This window comes from Anguilla anguilla, chromosome 9 (assembly GCF_013347855.1).
Source record: "Anguilla anguilla isolate fAngAng1 chromosome 9, fAngAng1.pri, whole genome shotgun sequence".
NCBI classification, from domain to species: Eukaryota; Metazoa; Chordata; class Actinopteri; order Anguilliformes; family Anguillidae; genus Anguilla; species Anguilla anguilla.
This window is the reverse complement of record NC_049209.1, coordinates 49,875,181-49,901,049: the sequence shown is the minus strand read 5'-3', so window position 1 is coordinate 49,901,049 and position 25,869 is coordinate 49,875,181. Positions and strand designations below refer to the sequence as shown.

The following is a 25,869-nucleotide window of genomic DNA, read 5'->3' as shown; positions in this document are numbered from 1 at the left end:
TTGGAATACTTCGGGACTCGTCCCTTTTGACCTGGCTAATGAATAATTATTAAATCATATCGCTCCAAATAGCTTTTTCATTATCTTCTCTTTATTCGTTGACCTGAGGAGGAAAGCGGAGCACCATATCACTTGCCGATAGTGATAGAGAAACGCGTCCAGTTAAAGACCGCTTTGTTCCTACAGATAGACCCTGAACTCAGTTTTTACGGAATTTCACCCTAATGACATGCTAATGAAGTTTAGTATGTTAAACCGACCACATTTAAATGGCAATGTGCCGTTAAGCATAACATATGTTCTGTCACTGGACAGCCATGCTCTATGTGAACAAACAAACCAATAAATAAACAAATACATAAATACATACACTGCCTATACATTTGATGGCATCTTAGTTCTAGTGTTTAGCATGTTTTCACATTGAATAAAATGACAATTGAGAATTTACTCGCTGTCTTCTAATGTGTCCTTCCAGATCTTATCGATCTTCGCTTAAAATTGTATGTTCCGAAAGTAGCCTACATTGAATATAGATTGACCTATTAGATTACACAATGCATCCGTTCTGAATGTAGGCTACACTGCATAAACTGATTTTCTTTTCTTTTTTTTCTTCTTTAAAAATCCGTGTGTGGTAGTGTAGTTATGGGGTTGCCTGCTTAATCTTGTGGGAGCTTCACCCGGCTGTTATGGAGATTAGATTTGCATTTTCATCAGGACGCGAGCGAAGAATTAATCATTTCTCGATGTTCCAGATCAGAGACGACGTCGGGGGCGAAATTTGCCAGATCCGAAGTTAATCCTCCCCCGTGAGCGTGGAAGTGGTGGCTCGTGTGACAGTGCCCCACACACTGAGCTCGCGCACGGAGCGGGACGCTCGTGGTCCTTTTCTACAGTTCTCTTGCAGACATTATGTGCCGAGACCAATAAAGAGAGCGATGCATTCGAGGGGAAGACGTTTTGAATAGGAAAGCGGTGCCCTTGTTCCTACCAAGAGTGATGGGTTAGGACGGGCAAGCAGGGGCTCGGTTTGAGCAACACTTGCAAGAGAACGTTTTTTTTAACCCTCTCCAGAAAGCCGAGATAAAGACAGTGATGGAAGTTGGATGCCAATTTATTTCTCGTTCGGATACAAGGACTGGCGCGAATTAAAAAATATGGAGATCAACGTTAAGTTTGACTCCAGATCCACGGAGAGGAGGAAGGGACTGCAGTTATGTTTGCTCTACTTCATGACAGAGGTGTGTCTGAGTTCGCAGCAAGTCCTTAGAATTGGTAAGTTGGACATGGTTTAAAGGTTTGTGATGTTATGCTTTTGCTTGTTGACATATAAGGTAACTAATTTCAAAGATGCACGAGCATGCATGGAATCTGTATTACCTCACCGCTTATGGACCTCTATGGCCATGATCCGGAAATTTCATAAGTGGGTGCGATAGTACACCTTGTACATGGTTTACCTTGTTAGATTAGTTAAATATCTCAGTTTTCTACCTCATTATCACAGTTAAGACTAAGAATCTTGTCACAGCTAAGAGTCTTTTCGTCTGTCTTTTTTCCCTTCTAGTTTATATTTTGGATGAAGGAATTCATTTACAGAGAACTGTTGCGTAATAGTTGAATTTTGCAACCAAGCATTTAAAATACAGTAAGTTGGAGTTGTTATTGCGGCGCTGTGTTTTTGTTATAAGTACTGTGGTGTTTTGAGGTCTATATTAATCGCTTTGTATTGTTAACTAATTGATTGATTGATTGATTGTGTTCAAGTTGTAGCCCATCCGTTGTTGGGGAAATGCTCCAGACGCTAACTCTGGCGAAGTGGTGCTGTCTTATTGTTACTCAGTAGGCTGCCGGCAGTGCTGTCATGAAAACACGAAATAAACGAGAAAACCGCAAACGTTTGATACACATTTAATGTGTAACAGTGTGTTATGTTCTTCTTACTTCATTCTTAAACCCCCGGCATACTCCAAAACGTTGCGCTTTTATGTCATTAAGGTTTAACTGATATAAAATCATTGCGGATGGCATGTGTGTTTACAGACCACCTGTAAAGTGAATCCGCTATGAGTCTTAAACTTTTTTCTAAAAAAAAAAAAAAAAAATCCTGCTGATTGCGGGAAAATTAAGAATTTGAAGAAATACCAAGGTGTTAGCACCAATGACCAGTTGTCTGCGCGTTCAGCACTTGAAAGTTCACTGATTTCAGCGTTGGGTCCATCAATTAGGGAGTACAAAATGTAACGTCTTTCACTTCACAGGAAATTAAAGCATTAGGTCTTGGAGAACTTATCTGACTGATTAAAAGTCCATTAATTCGTATGGAATATTAATTCTATATGCATTTCTGACATAATGGGATATTAAACCATCCCTCATTAGGCTTTTAAAGTTCCAATTAAAAACAATTAACAGCTCTTTCTACTTCAGAAATTGCATTTCATTTTTGGAAAGCCACCATTCTTGGGGGTTCTCCAGTACCAGAGTTGGGAACCCCTGATCAAGCAGGGGTTGCTTGTCTCCTCCAATATTGGGACACTGGAGGGAGAGAGGACACATATCTGTTTCAGGGGCACAAAGGAGAGAAGGTGGTAGTGGAAAGTTGGATGAATTTTTTAAAAGTTTTGGGACACACCCAGGATTCATTGAACACAGGGATGTCTAACTACAGTCCTGGAGGGCCGCATAGCCTGCTGGGATTTGTGGTTTCCTGTCAATCAGCGGCCAATTAAGTACTGGTATGCCACGGTGTCTGCTGGTTTTCAGTATGTTTCAGTGACGGTGATTCATTTAAGCCACTGATTGGCTAAAGAGTCCTTACACCTTGTTTGCTGTTCATTGAAAGAAAACTGCAAATATCTACACAAATGGTAGATTTACAGTGTTATAAATTTTTTTTTTTGCACCTGCTTTCATCCTCCCTGAATCTGCCCTGCCGCGATTGGTCAGAGCCTTTAGAGGAATCATGGATGACTTCGGGATTGGGGTAAAGGCTCATCTTTTTCAAAGTCTCATACGTTATTCTTACCCAAACATTTTTTTCATTTTGTTCCTATGGTGGATGCCTCCTTTAATAAGCACCTTTTCCAGAATGGCCGCTGTTCGATAATTTATTTAAACTTTCGGATATTTAGAGAGCTTTGACGCCTTAACCCAAGCTACTGTTAGGCTAACACTTGCGTCCCATTCTGACCAATCGTGCGATTGCGGGGAATGTTTTGGGGGCCACAGGCACTGGAGTTGATTTGACGCTCATGATTTAACAGTATTGGTTTCTGGTTTGATGACTGTTGCAGAGAACCTTCACATAAAGCACCAGGTCTGTTGCCCTGGAGAGCCACGGGTTCTGCTGGTTTCCATTGTTACTCAGCACTTGATTGAGCAAATGAAAACTATAAATTGTCCCTTCGACTCCACTCACCTGGGTCCTTGCGTCTGAATACCTCGCTGATTCTGAGGAGAAGGCAAAGGCCTTTGGACCCCGTGACTGTACAAGACCAGGGTTGCGGACCTCCTTACCTAACGTAGTGTTTGAGAACTTCAGACCCACCTAATATAACTGAAATCATATAACAAGGCTGATTGTCCCTTAGCTAAATGACACTGAATGGTGTTTGTAATGTGTATTTGTATATAATTATCTTTTAAGATATGTTTGTCCTTTCTTTAGTTAGGTGTTCTTTCTTTGCAAGTGGTTTCTGAAATGTTTTTGGCTGGACCGCAACAGCGGGGCCAACCCAACAGATGCGAATGTCTGTGACTGACTGACTGAGTGATGAAGTCACACTATTGGTCGGCCGGATCACGTGTGTTAGGTCCAGCCATATACTAGGTTTTAACCTGCTCTTGTTACCTTTAGAAAAGCTGTGACAGATGGAGCATGCACATTTAAAAAACTAATTTTATTATTGAAAAGGCTCATCAAATATTAAAATATGTTTGATGCCTGTCAACTAGTCTCACAGCTTCCCAAAATGACCAGGGCAGCAGAATAACTGGCTCCCTTCCAGCACAGACTGAAAATCCAGGTCTTCAGACATCCTGAATCCCTTCTCTTCCCATCCTAGCCCCCCCAACCTTTGCACTAATTCACAGTATGTTATTTTTATGGTTTTAGCTATTGCGTTCCTCTTCTAAGGGCTTGCTATATGTGTGGAATGTATGGATTTGTGATTTGTACTTTGTTTCTTGGTTGGCGTAGTTCACTTGCAATAGTGATGTTATTGATGAAACCACATATGTTTCTCCTAACTTGTCCATATCGATATGAGCATCTGCTGAATAAACGTAATGCAATGTAATTCAGCATAATGTACTGTTGGCCTGCCGGAGTCAGACGATAAAAAATCTCTGTTCAAAGCTGAACCAGAACGATAAACTTTCCCACATCAAAAGAACGGTGTCGCTTCAAAGCCGGATTGTGAACCGATCGCGTGTGTGTGTTTTGCTCTGGGGAGAGCGTGTATCTGTCAGAAATGTTAAATCGGCGACCGCGCTGCGGGTCCCTCTCACTCTCCTCGCTAACGACGCTGGGAGGATGGTGCGACGGTAAAATGCGTGGAGCCTTCGCAAAAGCTTACGTGTCCTCATATGCCGCTAATGCTGTTAAACTTCCCCAAAATTTCTCGCACTTCGCGAGGCTTTATAATTTTAGTGATGTTCCCAAAATTGCTCATGTGAGTGCACCGTTCAAATACTTTCCCCCTTTAGAGTTACACTGCTCTCCAACTCCATTTGGAAATTCTAATTTCTGAATTCTCCTTTTAAAGACAATGCCCCCCCCCCCTTCCCCACCACATTTTCCCTCTTATAATACAATATAACAAATGCCATTGAATTTGCCATCTTGTCTGAAAGATGCTTGTGCTGAATCGGGGGATGATTCTGTGGAAGCAGGGTTAAGATGTTGGGGTTTTTTTTTTGTTGGAAGACGTGGATTCTCCAGAGGAGTTGGTGGCAGATCGAATGTTTATGGATGAATACTTTAAATAATGGCTTCCGCCTTCTGACAAATGGGGCAGATAGGTTTGTCTGTGGAGCTGGGCGTCCAACGCTGATCCAGCCGGGTCATCTGCACACCGTGACCCAGGTGTAAAGAGGAGTTAAAAAAGAGAAGAAAAGGCATTGAGCTAAATTTTAAAAGTCCACTTGCAATCACTTTTTGAATCTTGCAGTTGAAGCATTCGTTAAAGAAGCCCAAAGATAGAGATGTATACTTCCCTTTTTTTCAGATTTATAAATAGAAACTAATGAAATTTTGTTTTTTTTTTAAATGTAAAATTGTCTAAACCTGTGCGCTGGAGGTCTCAAATGGTGTGTCCGTTCTGAATGGACGTTCACTCCAAGTTCACTTCCGGTGGTTTAGGGGGCCGTCAAGTTTTTTGGTTGAGGGTTCTTTAGTGTCGTTGGGAGGCGAGCTCGCCCCTTTTATGCATTTGGGCTGGGTTCCATTTCACATAAGAGTGAGCAGAGATGTTTACAGGCCCTGTGGGAGAGGCAAAAACCACGCCAAAACCAGCAGGGTAAGCACTCCGGTCTCATCCGATGATGGAATGGCCACAAACACGGTTAAGTTTATGGTCTCAACTTACTGGAAATGCTGTATCTTAAAGCATTTTTTTTTTTTTTGTTGAGAAATTAGAATTTATATTGAGAAATATAGATTCAGGCTTCTTGTAATTCATTTGGGAGTTTTTGTCCTCCGAACTTTCTGTTTATTACCAAGCAGTTTATTAACCTGAAAAACAAATTTTCTTGAAAGCATAACAGTTCCTGTATCTCTAAACATACACAATAAAAAAATACTTGGTATTGAGAAATATAGATTATTTCTAGTCTACGGTCATTCATTTGGGAGTTTTTGTCCAGCAATACCAATTACAGTTTATTAGCTGAGAAATGGCCCGGGCTGCGTATTTCCTGTTTGAAGATATGGGGGTAATTTTAGAAGTACACGAAAGGCGATGTACTGTCCCTCAGAATTAATCCCTCTGGACCTTTATACAGGATGGTGAAAAGTTGTCAGCCTGGCCTGTGGGCTTGTTTTATAAAGGGATCCAAATGATTCCGTCAAGAAAAAAGAAACACGACCAAGCTTCCTGTAGCCTCACCCAGAGCAGATTTAAACTGAGGTACTCTGCACATTCCTTGTTGTCCAATTTGGGTCATTGGAATCGGTGGCTTTGGAGGTGTAGGGAGTGTAGCATGATATGAACTGGGCTTATAACCTAAAGGTTGCTGGTTTGATTCCCAGGAAGGACCCTGCTGTTGCACCATTGAGCAAGATACTTAACCTGAATTGCTTCAGTAAACATTTACACAGCTATATAAATGGATGCTATTTTTATTTATGCAAAGAAGTTTGCGTAGTTCTCTGTGGATGAGAGTCCAGTAATGCAGTGTAATGAGGTGGGGTTGACTCTTTCTCTGTCGAGGGCTATTAGACCTGTGTGAGGACACCTGCCAGTGTTTGGATGGCATGCCTGACACGCGCCGTGTTTGGGTTTGGTGGGGACACACCCCTCGCGTCAACTTCCTGTGTGGCAGGAAGTGTACCCCCTCCCCTATGTGCCTGGCAAAGGGCGGTGCACTTTTCAGGGCGTAACCAATCGTGTCTGTCCAGTCACATAAAATCAGCAGCTCAGCCATCAGGCACGGCCATACGGCTATGACGCACAGGGAGGTGGTGGAATATGGCGAGTAGGTGTACTGTACAGTGTATCACACTTCCCGAAACGATCCCCCCCCCCCCCTTTCCCTCCCCGCCCTTTGCTGATCTGGCCAGTGCCTGTCACTCATACTTCCCAGCGGAGAAGCCGCTCCTCGCTCCAGTAATGAGGCCGTTAACGAGGTCGTTAGAGTTCCCAGATCAGCGGCAACCGCCATCGCTGCTCCTCTCCTGGTCCAAGGGTAATCCCCCACCCCTGCACTTCCTGCTTTTAATTGCTCCGGCTTTAACGAGTCCAGACTGTCCTTACTTTACTCCGGATCATCTGCCAGTTAATGGCTTATCGATCCCCTCCCCCAGGGTCTCCCCTCCTCCCTTCCCAAAGAGAGAGAGAGAGAGAGAGAGAGAGAGCAAGGGAGAGAGAGAGAGAGACAGGGATATCTTCCCCCATCGCCTTCGAAGAGACAGTGAGAAAGAAAGAGAGTGAGAGAGATTTCTTCCCCCCAACTGCCTTTGAGAGAGAGAGTGAGAGCGAGTGCGAGAGAGAAACAGAAACAAAGAGACAGAGAAAGAGAGATCTCTTTCCCCATTGCCTTCGAGAGAAAGAGAGAGGGAGAGAGAGATCTCATCCTCCATAGCCTTCAAAGAGACACTGAGAGAGAGAGAGAGAGAGAGAGATTTCTTCTCCCATTGCCATCGAGAGAGAGAGTGAGAGTGAGAGAGAGAGAAACAGAAACAGAGAGACAGAGAAAGAGAGATCTCTTTCCCCATTGCCTTCAAGAGAGAGAGAAAGCAAGAGAGGGAGAGAGAATTCTCTCATTTCTCTCCCATTGCCTCTGAGAGTGTGAGAGAATTACAATCATATGCCGCTGTCCTGGCTGTAATGTCCGTGCCATGTGATTGGCCGCCTCAGAACCAATCAGATGGAAGGGGCCGTGGGCTGGTCAGGCACAGCACATGATCTTTGAGATTGGGCTAATTAGAGCCTGTGGATACCTCCAGTGGCACCCAGGGTTTCCCCTGTAAGACTGGGTCACACAGATGTGTAGTTTTGGGGGTCAGAGGTCAGGGGTGGGATGGGGGTGGGGCACAGGGCACCATTCGATGTGTTTTCTCAAATCAGTTTTTGCAGTGCACAGGAAATATGAACAGATGTGTACCAGCAGGGGAATTCCAGGGGAGAACACAGATGGAAAGGCACGTAGCTTCTTTGCAACTAAAATAAGCGATTCGGTACCTTAATTTTTTTTGTTTTCCTGGATTTTCATAAGGAAGGTAATCTTAAAAAAAAAAAAAAAAAAAAAAAAAGCAGCGTTATAGTGTTTTGCTGAAAACCAAAAAATATATATATATTGTGTTTATTTTTTTCCCTTTGTGTGAAAGAGGGAGGTTTAGCACCTCCTCCAACAGTTCCATAACCCCCCCCCCCCCACCCCCAAACAGCTAGACTGCTTTCGTACAATCCTGCAGCCATTAAAACATGACATGATCTCAAAAAGATTGATCCGTCCAACCAATACTAATAAGTACCCCCCCCCTCCCACCCCCTGTATCTCAGCCCGGAGAAGATTACTGTTCTTTCTGTTGTTGGGGGCGGGCGGTTGGGCGGGCGGGCGGGCGGGCGGTGGTCGGGAGCCACAGGAGCTCCCCGCAGACAGATCTAAATGGAAATGGGGTGGCATTTTTACACTACGCTGCGCCCGTGCCGCGGTCGGCGAATCTCTCTCTCTCTCTCTCTCTCTCTATCTCTCTCTCTCCCTCTCTCCGCCATCCTCTGCTCTCCGGAGGACGGCCCCGTATCGCGCGCGCTCAATGACCCGTACGCCGCTTCATCAGCACCGCGCGGTAGCGTCAGCGCCCGCATGGCGTGTGCGCGTGTGTGTGTGCGTGTGTGTGTGTCTCTCTCATTTTTCCTGCACTGTCAAAGATATACAGTACGGCTGGATGGTGTCTGATATTATCCGAAAAGGGCCGGCGTGGGTGCAGGTTATTGGTTTAGCCCAACGCTAAGACACCCCCCATTCAGCTAATTACCTGATCAAAGTCTTCACTCAAGACTTTAAAATTAAGTGGAGCCAGGTGTCTTAGTGCTGGGCTAAAACAAAAACCTGCACCCACATGGGCCCTGATTGGATTACACCCCTGATATAGAGAATACCTGTACTGTACAGAAGGTTTGGCTGCAAATAGTGTGCTCATGGTGAGTGAAGGAGCTTAGGGCTTGTGCATTTTCTAACTTTAACAAAGCCAGTGACAGTGGTCTCCCATAGGAAAAAGGCGGATCCCAAAGATCTAAGATACTGAGATAAAACAAATTATGAAGATATTACAACACCGCATAATATACGTGAAAATACACGAATCATTGCTGCGTTCTGATATCACACATATATAGGTATTGAATCGAAAGCCACAACTTTTTGATTTCCAAGGCCGGTGCCAAAACCACTACACAACACCGATGCCCAGAGCTGGATATAGACATAGGCAATGGCCTAAGGCCCCGTCTGACTGAAGCCCCTGCCCCTGCCCCGAAACCCGAGCATTTCGCCTGGTGCCTGCGGTATTCCAGCACGGCCAGCCCAACTGATTCCCCAAGTATACATTAACGGTAGCGTTGATATTCGCTGAAACACCAGACAGCGGGCGGCGGTGAAATTCCGATGCCGGTTGAAAACCTTGCCACTGGCTGGGGCTCCGTTTCAACATATCAAACAGGCTGCCGGCTTTCATGAGCCAGTCCAGTCCTAGCCTTCGCAAATCTCCCTGAGTCGAGAGAAGTAGATGCTTAAGCGGTTTAATGAGACGACTGTGAAAATTTCCCAGGGGCCTCTTGGCGGTTGGCGGGAGTTCCTCTCATTGGCCGGTTAGCACTGCGCCAGATTCCGGGGCGTTGTCCCACTTGCGTTCGGCCGCAACGTTGCGGCAACGTTGGAGAAACTCGGCGAGAACGTTCACGTTCTGCCTGCTGGGAGTCAATCGTTTGATTCCAGAGATGCTAACCGGTCTTTACGACAACCAAAGACGAGGGAGAACAAAATTTGGCAACAGAAGAGGTTTCAAGAACCAACGATGGGCGGAGCTTAAATGGTCTGTCAATCAAGTCAAGTATTGCTCTACAGCAGGGTTTCCCAACCCCTCTTCCTGAAGATCTACTCTCCTGTCAGTCTTCATCTGAACCCTCATTTGGCACACTTGATTCTACTGATTAGCAGCTCGACAAGATCTCTAGCTGTTGAATGAAGTGTGCTTTGTTCGGATTGATGTGAAAACCTACAGGGTGGTAGATACCCCAGAAACAGGTTTGGACAGCCCTTCTCTACATAACAAAGCATACTGATTGGTTCAGACCAGTGAGTCAGTGACATTGCATGGGAGCCCACTCAGTACAAACGTATTTTGAGCTTATTAGAGTCCGTTCAGAGAAAAGCTGAGAGAGGCAAGAAATGCATACAAATAAATGTCAATAGTGCATGAGGCGTGTTTATTTCCTGGCTCGTCCGTATTGGTAATAAAACAGCGTAAGTGCTGCGCGAAGCTGCTGAGATCAGCTTCTCTGAACCGGGGACGGCAGAATAAAAGGCCTTAACGAGCCGTTTATATACGCCGATAAATCCTCTAATTGGCAAAGTGCTAGGCTAATGTTAGGGTTAATGCGAAATGCGGCGTCTGCATACGGCTGTTATATTACAGCGCGCAAAGAGTGGTTTCGGCGTCCTTCCCGATGACGCAGCGACGGAACCTTCGCAAACTCCTTTATTTATTTATTTATTTATTTATTTATTTATTTACTGTTTAAGTGTTCCAGAGGGAGGTCGCCGGTACCTCTCGCTAACACTAATGGGGGGAATAAAACGGCCGTGGCAGTTTCTCTGTCACAGATGAAGCTGAAAAACCGGACCGAAATCAAATCAGCGTCGCTGCCATCATGTCTAAAGTGTCAATTCTCTAGACGTATCACCGGCTTGTATGCGCCCGGTAACTCTAACGATCTTTTATATAGACTCTTTTCCATGCTGGTCTTTTAAATATTGCATGTAGCGCCGGCTATTCACGTGCCGAGTGAGGGAGCGCAGATGGAGATTTGCTGCCTAACTGACTCAGGCGCTATGGCATTGGGTGCAACTGCCGACATGTTGATTAGAGAGCGTTGCCCCTTTTAAAACGGATATATATATATATATATATATATATATATATATATATATATATATATATAAATAAATATTTTTATGAATTGACGTTATTGAATTTCTTTCAGCATTCACATGCATTGTTTTATTTGCGTGCCTGTTTTTATTGTCCTGCTCTTCCAGGCTCGTTATATACACTAAGCCGTGGTGAATGAACGCATTTACTAAATTCCCAAAATGAAAATGTCTATATGTGACTTTATTTATGTTTATGGACAGCATTACTGTATGTGTTCTATGCACTTACATTACATTTATTTGGGGGATGATTTTGTACTTAGTTACACTTGCATTGCACGTGCAAATGCTTTGTCAACAACAGTTTTTTTTTTTTTTCTCAAATTTGAATTTGAGAGCGGGGGGATGGATGGCTGAGAGAAGACGGCGTTCCATTTCTTCCCCTCCGTAGTGGTTAAGAGACTCGCACTCTTCAATCTTCAGGCCGCTGTTCTGTGGCAGTCTGAATCGGCGAAGGAGATGCTCGCTTCATCGCTCTTTGAAAGAGCTTCTGTTCGGATACCTGTCATTTCATTACGCCGGTTGTCTGGTTTGGACTCATGGGCGTCGCTGGGAAGAAAAATCCTATTTTTTCAAAGGGAAAAAGGATGCTAAGCTTCAGAGGGTTCTATTTCGGCTGCCAGCTCTGGGCCACCCAATCATTCAGAAGGGGGGAGGATTTTTCATTGCTTGAGCACCTGCCCCTCCAAATGTCTGTGCATGCCCCCCCCCCCCCCCCCCCCCCACGCATTTCAGTTTTTGCACTAGAGCACTGGTTCTTACCAGATTTTTCTTATTTCTTGCGTGCACCGATTTAAAAAAAAGAATGACGAGTCTAGCTGGGCTGAATAACCTGTTCTCGTCATCACTTTTCTTATGTCCTTATGTACTTTTTAATATCAGGACCCAAATTAGAAAAAAAAACTTTTTTAATATCAGGACCCAAATTAGAAAAATTGGTTGTGCGAGTCTGTAGCCTAGAGGACTACAGACTCACACACTCCTGCGACCCATTTTTGGTCCCAACCCATAGTTTTAAGAAACTGTGCACTAGAGCGCTTTACACCTTGCCCAAATAAATGCCGATTAGTAATATATTTGTCCTCATCTCAGTTTAAGACGGCAGCGCTGCATAATGGTCCAGGGAATTGGGCTTGCAACTCCAACGCTGTCAGCTTGACAAAGAATATCCTGAGAGGAATCTCCCCGACCCACTTATTTTTCACTCTCGTTCCTGTTAAATTTTTTTATTTTTATTTTTGTATTTTATTTTTATTATTGCAATCTCACGAGCAGTTCCACGCTCGTGACTGCGCTTGTCAGGGGTAGCGGTGGCTGTAGGGGTGTCCCGGTTCAGGGGGTTTGCAGGCGGGTGGTGGGGCGGAGTTAACGGCCTGTGTGGCCCTCAGACCTAATTGAGCTGATCCAGTATAGCGCTGAGTTTGTCAGCGGCACAGATTGACCTACACATTTAAAAAAAGGCAGTGATCTCATGCAATGAGGGGTGACTCGTAACGTTGGCAATATTTTCTTTGTCTTCTGGTCATATTGGCAGGCTCAGTCACACCAGGCAAGATCAACAGAGCACAGAAAAGTATTTGAATCCAAAACAAATATGTATTTGCCCCCGGTCACAACAGTGATCCATCCGCTCGTGTCCAGTTCAAACCAAGCAGGGACGAGGGTTCGTTGTTTAGAGAATGTGAAATAGCTGACTCTATTGGAGCAGTGCAGTGCCAATTTGTACAGTATAAACCTCAGCGCCTCGACAACTGGCACCAAAGCTAGTCAGATAGGTGGTTTGGTCATTGGGAGTGCCGTCAGATAGCTCCTGTAGTTGTCTGGGGACGGCAAGATTAACATTCTTGGCATTTAGCTGATGCCTATATCCAGAGCAGCCTACAGTATTTTTTCTTTTTTCATAAAGTCCATTTACGCAACAGGATTATGGAAGTGTGTCAGGTCAGTGCCTTGCTCAAGGGGTACAGCAGCCGCTTGGGAATCGAACCTGCAACCCGGGACTTGCGAGCCCAGTGTTCCCCAACCATTTCACTACATTGTTGCTCAGCCAATGCGCAAACGGCTCTGGGGAAAATTGTTCTGACTGGTCCTACTGAGGGAAGGCTTAGTTATTTCCACAACGGGGCTTTGTAAAAACTGACCTGCTCCTGGACTGGCCTCCAGCTGCCCGCAGTCTTCAGATGATACGGTGAAATTCCTGTGGGCTTCTGAGCAGTTGTTTCTATTTAATATCATCGTTTTGTACTGTGTTTAAGGGGGGGAGGGGGAAATTAATGTGCGTTTCGAGCCAAGCTCACCATTGCTGGGGGCTATCTTTTCCAGCCGCTGCCTATTCTCTGGCACATTGCATTTTGAGGGGGGTGTTTTATGGTCTGTTGATACTCCCTCCATGTTAGTGAAACTCTATGCTGAGCATGAACCTGGGAGAATTGCAAAACCGCTTGATTTTTCCTTCATTGCTCATAAGGTCGTTGTGAGATTAATTACTTTGTCACTGGGACCTGATACACTAAATGATGTAATGGTAAGATGCGGTATGATTTCACCATATTGTGTGTACATGCTGAATTAATCAGAACAAGCTTGCAGTGATGGAAGCAGTTTTAAGAGGTTATACATCATTAAATAATGTGTCTACTCAGCATAATGACCAGTTTTATTGGGCTTTCATAACTCATAAGCTGTCATATCGTTGTTATTGTGAACTTCTTCAGCATAGACAACGATCAAACGTTTTTTTTAATATATGCATGTTTAAAAAAAATTAAATAAAATCACTCCAGCTGTCCAACCGGGTTATTGCGTAAAGGATCATCATTATATGATCAGGCTCAATGGAGAACTGGAGAGAGACTCAGTCCCACCCCCCTCGTATGAATCCTGGCCCACCCAGCCAGCAACCGAGAAGCAATCTTTAGAAAAATAAATATTTTAACGGATTAATTTCTGACCAGCTGCATACCAGCTCTTTTTTTATCGCCGTTTGTGGAAGTTTTTATCCCCCATACTGCCTCACGGGCAGTGAAAATTTCCAGCGTAATACTCTCAGCAGGGCACTTTGGCACAGGCTTAACTTTTCTTCCCTCCTGCCCCGTGTGAAATGCTATATCACAGAACCGCTATCTCTGCAAACCGCGCTTTAAATCCCATTACCGCAGTCCCCTGGAACGCGCTGGAAACCGAGGCTATCCGTTTCCCTATTAATCTTAAACGCCAACCGTCGTCTCTTTTGCATAGGCCGAAGAAACCTGAGACTGAATATCCCTCGATATCTGTGTGTCCGTGTGTTGATTTGGTTTTCATGCATATCTCAGACCGGCAGATTTGTTTCAGTTCTCGCTAATCCATTAAATGCGGTTTCGTAGTGTTTCAACCCAGTGCGGCAGAACTTAATCCCATTAACAAGGCACCCACCGTAACCAAATACGAGCCTGGAAAGTTGTTTTTGGTGGGTGTGGGATAGGCCTATATGTTCTTTATGTTCTATATTACTTCACCATTACACAAGAATAGGCATTTGGCAGTAAAATGGATGCTTTGTACATGAGCGTTAAGTAACCCTGCCAGATTTAATGAAGATGCCATTATGTATGTCCAGAGAAACACTAACGTCCATTAAAAGAAGGATGATTTAAGATTTGGGTTGAACTATTCCGTTAACAAAGGGCAATGATGATTCATTTTTTGGTAGATTACAACGTTGGGAAATGGAACAATGGCATTTAAAAAATCCAAAATTTGAAAGAAGTTTTAAGAAAGGACTGCGGCGTTCATTGCGCTCCAGAGTGGATTCGCGTGTGAGCGGCTGATTAATTTCCCGACCGGTAACTCGGGTTGGTGAATGAGCGACGATAACCGGCAGAACCCCTTTGTTCTGTAGCGAGCACGTGCAGTCCTCGGGGGAAACGGCGCGTTCCTTCATCTCTTTTACCACACTCGTCGGCATCCGCGGCAGAGAAAAATGCATCCCTTATCACCCCATTGCGCAGAGGCGATTGAAACATTCGAGCGCATTGTGCTGTAATGATTTTAATTCCCCCCTCCTATTACGACCAAAACCCGACGCAGAAAGCACAGCCCTGAATGAAGACTGTCTTGGTCTTTCGCAAGCCCGTCGTCCGCCTGGTTACAACTGAACATTGGTATCCCTGGTGGAAACGAAGATGTTACTCAATGTGCGAGCGGGTCTGGATCAGAATGCTGGCCACGCGCTAATCATGTAAAGTAGGCTAGTAGTTGTCGTAGTATTTATTTTGTATAACAGCTTTTATGTACCCTATGGAGTATGATAAATACACTTAAAGCCATTGAAAGCAAATAATTTATAGGTACAATCAACACAGACTGTCTGAATCACAGTTGGACTGTTTGGTCCGTTTAATTATACTACTAGATGAAAAAGTTGCATGCAATTCAGAGATGTGAAAATTGGTTTTAAATAAAGGCAAGGTTGGAGAAAATGAAGTGTTTTAAATGCACAGGATTTGTTCCCCCTCCAAACACGTCGACTTTTGACTCTCTGTGGCATTAATTGTCTCTCATTATAAAGTATCAGGTAGTTCTAGTAACGTGTGAAGCCAATTAGACGAGTGCAGTTGCCTTTCCGGGAGCGAGACAAGAACATAAGAGAGCATTTTCCCTTTTGTAACCATGGTAATAAGCGCAACTATTTCCACATACGTATGTGTACAACATGTGGATGTATGTTCTCTTTAAAATATCAATCTTCTTGTATTTTCATGTTTGTTATGTATGCATAGCAGATGAATGCACTCCTAATGGATGTATGTAAGGCATATTTATGTCTCTCGGACAGATTAGTGGTGATTCTTGTTTAATTTACAATCTATCATGAAAATATTGCTCATAATGTTTTCTGTTAGGCATGCATACAGATTTTGAAATATGAGTGTGCCTGTGGATTTAAAATATATATATATATATATAATCACCATTTTTGTATCATGGATGTTTAAAAAATGAAAACTGCTCCCATTTAATCATTCTGGGGATCACTCATAAGAATTACTTTTTGAGTGACATGAAAGACTGAATTTTCTGTCTTAATTAGCTTTCTTACGCTTTGACGTGTTCTGTTATGCAAAGGGCAATCTGCCACAGTTCCCCGTGTTCTCCCCGATGCCCTTCCACATCTGCTGAAAGGTTGATGATATACTGACCGCTGCACTCTTTTTTTTTTACACTCTTTCACTCTGTCACTTTTCCCCTCTTTCCCTCCCTCCGTTCCTCTCCGCAGGAGGGATTTTCGAGACCATGGAGAACGAGCCTGTGAGCGTCGAAGAGCTCGCTTTCAAATTCGCCGTCACCAACATCAACCGGAACAAAACCCTGATGCCCAACACCACGCTGACGTACGACATCCAGAGAATAAACGTCTTCGACAGCTTTGAAGCCTCGCGAAGAGGTGAGCGGCACATCTGGGGAAATATCTTCTGTGTGATTCCATCAGCCGACTGCATACATTATCCCACTTTTCACCAAGTTGTTATGTTCGCCCGGTGGCAACAACTAGTGCCAGAAAATAGCTTTGTAATGGCTTTGAATTATGTATGGACTGTTATGCAATCTGAGTGTTGTGCTTCGGCATACAAGATCAGCTCTCAATGAAGCCTCAGGAGTTTCAATAGACTCATTTTACTCGGACCTATTCTTGGGTGAGATCTGTGCTTTGTCTTCTTTATTCACATTCTACAATGAACCTGAACAACAGAACAGTGCAACATTGAGGAGGCTCTCTCTTTTGTGTTGAAACTTATCGCATAGTGCCACATGTTACCAGGTGCTTGCCAAAAAAGCAGCCATTGTACAGGTACAATAGTGAAATGTATTTTTTAGAAGCAAGATTTTTACTAAATAAATTGGCCGGGAGACCAGCTTTGAGCCAGTGTCCCCATATGACACACACTCCTCGTTTTACTGGCCTAAGTCTGGGCCAGCTCTCCCTTGTAAAAAAAATGTTTTAATCTCAGAGTGACTTCCTGGCGAATAAAAGTTGAAAGTTGACCTTGAGTAAAAAATGTAGGGGAGACACTCATATCAGACACTCGTTTCAAGTTTTTTTGGAATGTCAAAAAAAAAACTCTTGCCAAAGCATGAAATATAAAGACAATGCATAAGAAAATTCATAATGAATAATTTACAATATATCTGCAGAATGCACCTATAAAATCGCTAAATCCCATTCACCCCCCGCCCCGCCCCGCCCCGCCCCGCCCCGCCCCGTCCCGTCCCTCCCCTCCCACCCAGCCTGCGACCAGCTGGCGTTGGGCGTGGCAGCGGTCTTTGGCCCCTCCCACAGCTCCTCGGTCAGCGCGGTGCAGTCCATCTGCAACGCCCTGGAGGTGCCGCACATCCAGACGCGCTGGAAGCACCCCTCCGTGGACAACCGGGACACCTTCTACATCAACCTGCACCCCGAGCACGCCTCCATCAGCCGGGCCATCCTGGACGTGGTGCAGTTCTACCAGTGGAGGGCCGTGACGGTGGTTTACGAGGACAGCACCGGTAAGTGGGGCCACGTTTTATTGTATTATAGAGCTTTTTACAGCCACTACAACCTGCACTAAGCGCTTTATGGTTAATACTGTGGTTAACACTGTGCCTCAGCTGGGATTCGAACCCGCAACCTTTCAGTTACTACTCCAGTTCCCTAAGCGTTATACTGCGCTGGTGCTACATATGGTGACAGAAAACAGAACCCGGCTTCATTTTACCCAGGCAACGCTTCACTGAATCAGAGTGTGTGGCAGCAGGTTGATATATCCCATAATCCTTTGCTGATTAGCAGTGCGCGAGATGGGTTTTTTCACGAGCAGATTCCATCGCATTTTCCTTAAAGGTCACAGTGCCCAAATGTGAGAGCTCCACTGCTCGTCTCAGGGCTCAGAGGGGGGGTAGGGGGGGAGAGATAAGGGGGGGGGGGGTAGTAGGACGAAGGAGGATCAATCAAACTCGCATTCTCATCACAATGTATTATCTGTACCATCCAGCCAAAGTCTCAGTGAGACGTCTCATTAAATCCGGCCCTCGGTGCGCATTGCCCCCCCCCGGTTTGAGAACAGCACGACAGCAGCGAGGCATTGCACCTTTTCGGCAAGTCTTCCTTTTCGAAGGATATCCCTGTCTAAAAAAGCGATGTCAGTATGAATGTTACCTGTCTGCACCGTATGCTAATCATGGAAGAATTCCAGTGTCATGACATCTAAAATGAGTGGAGCCACTGTACAATTAGCAGCCAATCGCTGACTTGTTTCAGCCGATCAGGTGGCTTTGCTGTTCACAGACAAACACAAGGGCTGGTTCAAGTGAAAGATTGCGGTTACTGGAAGCTCCGCCCGCTTCCAGTTCTCCCGTCCGCCTCCATTCTTCTGTTCTTGACTCCATGGTCCCCCTCATTTACGTATTGAACAAATAATTTCATATTTTTCACACTCCTGTATAGGCTATGAGTTTGTCATTCATATTTTATATGATTTTATGACGATATGTATTTACTGAATTTAAAAATATATACATCAGAGCAATGTAGCCTATAATTTTTCACGGACCCCCTGGCTTCCGGCCACTGACCCCCCGGGGGGCCCGCAGGACCCCAGTTTGAGAACCCCTGCTCTAGGTGGTCCACAGGCGAGTAGAGCGGGGGAAAATCGGATTTAAAAACACCATTTATCATCTGCCTGTGTTACTCAGTCTGCCTCTGCAGCGTGGAGCAAGGTCACAGTCGCTACGTTAAAGGTCGTCCCGAATCGCGAACACGAACGAGATTTTTTTTTCTCGTGTTAGCGCGGGGCCTCAAATTATTTATGCGTCTCGGCTTTGCGCTCATTCAGAGAAATTACTTTCTAATATGCAATATTTGGTTCATTGGGAAAGCTTTGTACCAAATCTGCCAGCAGTTGAAGCTTATTATTAAAACCGATTCATCCTCACTCAAGTGGAAACTGGATGATTACAGGGTCATTAAAGGAATTTATATTTTGAATATGTGCTGAGGGGGGGGGGGGAACTCGCCTGTTTATTTATTTATTTATTTATTTATTTATTTATTTTAAAGTCAGCCTTCACGTTGGTGTCCTGGTGCTACGCTCCCCTAGTTTGGACGATTCTATTTGTGTGTGCACAAGGGGACTTTGTGACGCTTTTGGGTGATTGAAGAAGTTCTGGTTTGAATTTATACTCCCCCCCCCCCCTCGGTCTGAGTAAATAAAAAGAATTGTAGAAGAAGTCGTTAGTGTAATTATGCTTCATAGCTTTATTTGAATATTTTGTCTCTGTGGTCCGTAAGAGTTATGTAACTGGTTTAGTCAGCTGTGTCTGGTTCTGGTTCTGACCTCAATGTAGTGTCACCTACTGTGGGGGGTGGGGGGGGGGGGGGGCAGCTATGTGATGCTGAAATTAATGGAGTAATTAATGAGGTAATTAATTAGGTGGGGGGGGGGGGGGGGGGGGGGGGGAATACAAACGAAGGAAAGGAATTCTTTATTGTTTTGCTCGAGTGGAGTGCTTTATGTCTTCGCTGCTGTTGTCTGTTGACTCTGCTTGTCGTTTGTCACCGAAGTCGAGCGCGCAGGTACGCAATCTCAGCCCTGATTTAGCTCTTTTAATTTGAGGGGTTTAAGAGTTCTGCCTCGGCTGTCGGTGGAAGCCCAGGCATGCGCACGCTGAAATAATACTTTGGTTTAATGCTGTGGCTCTTGAAGGGGGTATTTTGGGACAAGCTGTTACTCTGGAGAAGCATCTCTTGGGTGTCAAAAGGTTTTTTTTTTAAAGGAGCCCGGTTAGGCAACCAATATCTGATGAAAAGCGGTTTTGAAATTGTGCTGTTCGTTCCTGTAAGGGGGTCACTGTGCGGGACAGCTAGTAAAAATGTCTCCCTCAATAACACACTGCAGTAGCAAATATATAATATATGCCAGGTAGCCCCAGAAAGTTATTTGTTCTATAGCCTTATATAACTTGAAGAGAGAGAGAGGGAGATGGATTGGTGGTGGGGGGTCATTGTGGTACCTTGTTTACCAGCCGCACCAATATATCCGCACCAGCAAATCCTTCATCTGCAGCGGGAAGATTTATCCTTATTTCATATTTCACAGGCCGTTTGTCTGATGGGTAATTCATTCACACGGATCTCACTCTTGAGAAATTCCTGCTCCCAATATTAGTCTGTGGGCTGAAGTCGCAATCTGCCTAACGATCCCAGTGGGTTTTCTAAGGCAACGGAAGAAGTGGTTCCCTCATTTCTTCATTTAACCCTTTGAAGTGTAGGTTATTTTGGAATGTTTTTTTTTTTCTCTTTCAAACTGTAAGTCAGTGTGTTCTAGAATTAAACTGCTTTCAAATACCAGCAGTAATGGTGACATCAGCATTAGAATGTTCAGTTAAGAACACTCTAAAGACATGTTAGTGATGTCACACCTTCAAAAGGCTTTGCACAGAAAGTGGTGCTGTTACAGCATTCAGCCTCACTGATTGTGATTCAGTAACCCGATTCTCAGCTGTGCCTCTGTAAATCCTTGCAAATTCTGTGGACCTCCAGGACTGGAATTTGACACCTCGTGATGGACTGGGCTGCCCCCCTCCGCCTTGTATGTAAATTGGAACAGCTCTGGAAGGCTACACTCCCAGTGAGAAGCTCTACGAAGCGTTAGTTCCGACTCTTGTACTCGTTTCCCATAATGCAGCAGCCTCCCAGTCTTATCTAAGTATGGCCGGTATGGGTGATTCATCTAATAAAGGTGCTTGATTGAAGACCAATAGTTAATTAGTTGAAGTTGTGTTAGTGCAGGCCTGAAATTAATGCTTGCACCCATTACCAGCCACTCGTTAGTGAAGATCACTGCCATAGAGTGTTTCTTTTCTTTATGATCAAAACTCGCATTAATTTTTAATCGTTATAGCGTCTGGTTTACTTCTGGCGCCGAGCTCTCTTGCCACGACTTTGCGTGATTGAATTTAACCCTTTAAGGTGTGAGATCATGAATACGCAATTAGAATGTTCTTAACTGAACATTCCAATGATGATGTAACAGTCAATTACTGGTAATTGAAACCAATGAAGTTTTAGAACACTGACAACGCTGGAGTTCTATAGCAGTTTTGAAAAAAAAACATTCCTGAAAAAAACCTACTCTTCAAAGGGTTAAATGAAGAAATGAGGGAACCACTTAGAAAACCCACTGGGATTGCTAGGCAGATTGCGACTTCAGCCCACAGACTAATATTGGGAGCATGAATTTCTCAAGAGTGAGATCCGTGTGAATGAATTACCCATCAGACAAACGGCCTGTGAAATATGAAATAAGGATAAATCCTCCCGCCACAGATGAAGGATTTGCTGGTGCAGATATATATATTTTTTAAAACGTACTCTTCAAAGGGTTAAGCTTACAGAGGGCAGACGGGGGAAGCAATCTTGAAGAAGTGTCTGATTGCGGTTAAGTCTTTCATCAGGAACCCGGAGTTCATTGCATTCACGGAGTGTAATATCCAGGTCGGGACCTGGCGGACACACACTCGCGTTAGCGACGAGCTAATGAGTGAGGATGGCGGAAACCGCCGTCGCCCGGATCCGACGCAAAACGGGCCGCCCGCGGGACGCTCCCCTCGGTCCACGACCTCGCGCTACGCCAAAAATCTTCCCGTCGAGCGCTGAAGGAGACGCCGTGTCGAAACTGTTCAGTAACCGTCACCTTTCACGGTTGCTGACCTGATTACTGTGGGGAGTTGCCTTGTTACCGTGACCTTCTTAACGACCTGGTTGAGTCTAGCTCTTATCGCACCATTACTAAGATTATTTAGTGGCGGTGGTGTACTTTATATCCTTCTTGAAATAACTTGCGTTCATAAGTCCGGACGAAAACTGCTTGTTCAGTGACTGTAACGTAATGGCTGGTATTCAGTCAATGTAAGTCTATAATTCTATCATTTTGACTCACTCAATTAAAGGCATGTGCTCATTTTTGTCCACACAAACATTTTGTCAAGTTCAGTGATCGTTAAATGAACCACAACAGCTTCACTCCGTGCTATTCACCTCTGCCACTCTCTCTCTCCCTCTCTCTCTCTCTCTCTCCCTCTCCCTCTCTCTCTCTCTCTCTCCCCCTCCCCCTCTCTCTCTCTCTTTCTCCTTTTCTCCCCCTCCGTTCTTTTCCAAGGCCTGATGCGTCTGCAGGAGCTGATCAAAGCCCCATCCAGGTACAACATCAAGGTGAAGATCCGCCAGCTGCCCCCGGGGAACGCCGACGCCCGGCCCCTGCTCAAGGAGATGAAGAAGGGCAAGGAGTTCTTCGTCATCTTCGACTGCTCCTACCAGACCGCCGCCGAGATCCTCAAGCAGGTGGGCGTGGCGCGACGTGTGGACACGCCCCTCTTTTTTCGGATTGACCGAACGAAACCACTCAAGCTCTGTGTGTGAATGTTTTAGGAACTGGTGATCATTTCCTGCTCCTGGATTTGCCAAATGTAACGTAAAAGTAATAAAATATCTGAACATACAAGAAGTCAGTGTTGGGAGGGGGGATGTTCAGATAGGCTATGCGGAGGCATGCTTTTAATGAATTAATTGTATATTATTTTTTGTTTACAAGCTTTATCTGAGATGCTGATGACTTCCTTAGGATATGCCTTCATGCATCAAACATTTCACAAACATACTCATGAAAGAGAAACCTATAGAGCCTTCAAGAAATCCTCAAACTGCGATGGGTAGAGGTGTGGGGATTTGCGTGGAGCTGGGACTGGCTGGCATTTTAGTTCGCATAAACATGTTCCCTGGAGCTCATTTAAATTGTTTGAAAGCTTTGAAAAACTACTTTTTCACCTTTAACACTGAAGCAATTTGCAGCCTGAAGCAATTAGAGGGTTAGCATGGTATTCTTTGATGGTTAAAATGAAGGTGAAAGTACCAGTGGATGCAAAAAAAACTCTCTGCATTTCCCAAGATAATGAATCCTCTGCTGTGTCAAACATCTACTGTAGAACCTCTCTACTTTCCCTTTCAGAAATGTGATATAAGACCAAATATGACCCCTGCAACACCAAAATTGTCCAGTTTTCAGCACAGCAAGCACAGATAGAAGGCTGAAAAGCAAAGCGCAGAGTTGCTGTTTTGGAAAGGAAGGTTTGGGGAGTCAGCAGGTGTAGGATCAGTCATGGAGGGGTCAGTAATGCAAGCTTATCACATGCTGACCTTGTTTTTTTTTTTTTTTTTACAGATCATGTCGATGGGAATGATGACCGAATATTACCACTTCTTTTTCACTACTCTGGTGAGCACGTGGGGATTTACACTTTGCGTTTCAGACATGTAGAAACCGCCACATGACAGAAAAACATCTGTTATGAGTCTCATTTTTTCATAATATCCTTTTAATAAATACATTTTGCAGTCATAATTTCAGTTTTTAATATTTTATTATTAGTCCAGGGGCTAAACTGGGCAGGAAGTAGTTAGGTTATTCACTCTTTATTGCGAGGTAATGTTTGAGGGGGTGCATGCAGTGATTTCTCGGGGTGAAAGCTCTGACGTTTCTCTTGTAGGACATGTTTGCCCTGGATCTGGACCCGTACCGCTTCAGCGGAGTGAACATGACGGGGTTCCGCCTACTCAACATGGACAGCCCGTACGTGGCCTCCGTGATGGAAAAGTGGTCTATGGAGCGTGTGCAGGCCCCACCCAGACTCGTGATGGGTCTCCGGGATGGCGTGATGACGGTGAACGCTCCTCTTCATCTTTTTTACCACCCACTCACTCAATTATTCACTAACTCACACCCAGTTCATTTCTGGAACCAGTTTAGTTGCCCTTCTCAGTGCTTTGTTTAAAGTCTCTTTTTTACCACTCACACAGTCACTCTCTCACTCACTAACTCACACCCGGTTCATTCCTGGAACCAGTCTAGTTGCCCTTCTCAGTGCTTTGTTTAAAGTGGCCTCGCGTTGGCCTGTGTCCCGACTCTCCGCAGACAGAGGCAGCCCTGATGTACGACGCCGTGTACATGGTTGCCGTGGCGGCGCAGCGCTCCACCCAGATGACCGTCAGCTCCCTGCAGTGCCACAGGCACAAGCCCTGGCGCTTCGGACCCCGCTTCATGAATCTGTTCAAGGAAGTGAGTAACCTCGCCTCTTTTCATTTAAATGACACTACATACACATACTTTAATTTAGCATACACGCTAATTCAATTCAGCTTGCAATGCAGGAGACTAGAGGTGCATTGAATTGCGTTATTGAGCAGCATTGATATAGTCTGGGCTAACAGCATCCTTAGAACAAACTCTTAACAAGCTTATTCCTTAGAACAAACTTGTTCACACAGGGTGCAAAAGAAATGTTTAGCTGCCACACGTGACTGTCTGCACGGCAGCTTTGATTTTCCGCGTGGACCAGTGCCAACGGACGGGTGACACGAATACGCTTCCTCGTCCGTCGTCGCCATTTCGGCTTCTGGTGCGAACGTGTGAAACGCGTGTGAAATGTGAGCACGCATCACGATGTAGTGCGAGAGGACTGGAGGTTTCGCGTGCGTGTCCTCTGTCACGTCTCGAGCATTCCAGGGTATTACGACCCCCCCCCCCCCCCCCCCCATGCCATGACCCCCCCCATTCCACACCATGCACACAGCTGCTGCGCCACATATTTCACAGTGGGCCCCACACTGTAACCATGACGCAAAAATACGCATTCCCGAGGTTATGAATATACTGCACGTTGCGCTATATTTACACCCGGATTTGCTGAAGTAGCCCAATCGGCTCAGACGCGCTCTGCCATCGAAGGCCGTGTCATAGCGTCATAGCCGCGTCTCCCTCCCCTCTCGCCGTTCCCAGCGTTTTTCCCTCCGGAAGCTTCCGGAAGCCTGTCGAGTAGATAGGGGGCTCCGCTAACTGCCAGTGTGGTGCGCTGTGTGGTGGAGATACAGGCCGAGCCATGTGATCGGCGAGGTTGTGGCCAGCCTATTTTACTCCAGGCGTTTGTCTGCAGGTCCTGGCAAACTGAAATCGGATAGCCGTCAGTGCTATCGAAAGAAACTGAGCGCAAAGTAGCAGTCCCTTTCATTTTTCATTTTATTCATCACTCCAGTAACACTATTCTCGGTATAAATAATTAAATAAATACATTAATTAATAAATAGGTCATACTGTGATATTGCCTAGCCCACGGAGAAATATCCCAAATAAAATTAGGTTCAGCTCAGTGCTTTCTGGATTACTTTCACAGCAGTTGATGGCACTTAATTTATAAATTTATTAAAATGAAAAAATAAAAAACACAACCGGCCCAATTCTTTTGCATTTGTATATATAGCGGTATATATAGCGGTATATATAGCGCATTCACCTTATTTCCAGTAGAACTGGATGTTGGTTTTCTAGGTTAAGAATGTATTAAATGCTTCACTTCAGGACTCTGACACCGCCGAGCGGTTTTATTTCCCTCCGTAAGCTCTTCTCTTCTTCGGCTCTGAGCCGGCAGCTGTCCAAAAAGCGATTCTCAGAAGAAGAAGAAGAAGAAGAAAAAAATAAAACGATACACATATGAATTTAATTTTGCGGCGGGAAAAAAAAAAAGATCAGGCCTTTGCTACAGGGCGGGAATATTTAATTTAACAGTCCATTAGAATGTTTTATGTTTTTCTGCTCTGTTCATTCCCTTTGGTTTGCGTGATAGATAGTTTCTTTCTGAGGGATGGGGACAGGGCTACATTACACCGCAGGTGTGTGTTTAATCACAGTTCCACGCCGTTTGCGTCGTCGATGGCCGCCCCGGCATCGCTCCGGGCCCCTGCTTAAAATTCCGCTGCGTTACCCAGGTTGCGAGAATACGCCACGCCATGAGTTTGGTACATTTTACCCCCCCCCCACCCCACCCCCCCACGTGGCCTCTGGCAGTGCTGCGTTTATCGTCCCCTTTTTATATTTGATGTACTATGAAGTCTGGGAGGGAGATTACTGTCCCATGATGCAACAC

The 25,869-nt window shown here is 44.9% G+C and overlaps 1 protein-coding gene across 5 annotated transcripts in view; it reads left to right on the top strand.

Moving 5' to 3' along the window:
* Positions 1-381: 381 nt before the first annotated feature.
* Positions 382-25,869, top strand: part of grik1a (glutamate receptor, ionotropic, kainate 1a) — a 45,583-nt gene continuing 20,095 nt past the window's right edge. For 2 of the 5 annotated variants that reach the window (XR_004766907.1, XM_035433398.1), the window contains exons 1-7: positions 382-1,278; positions 16,139-16,306; positions 17,149-17,406; positions 22,056-22,237; positions 23,115-23,168; positions 23,440-23,613; positions 23,865-24,008. Coding sequence is in view for 3 of the 5 variants with exons in the window: in XM_035433398.1 (XP_035289289.1) it covers positions 1,110-1,278; positions 16,139-16,306; positions 17,149-17,406; positions 22,056-22,237; positions 23,115-23,168; positions 23,440-23,613; positions 23,865-24,008 (1,149 nt within the window). In the remaining 2 variants the exon portion in view is untranslated. The remainder of the gene's footprint in view (positions 1,279-16,138; positions 16,307-17,148; positions 17,407-22,055; positions 22,238-23,114; positions 23,169-23,439; positions 23,614-23,864; positions 24,009-25,869) is intronic. The other 3 variants (XR_004766908.1, XM_035433396.1, XM_035433397.1) reach the window with 3 other exon arrangements.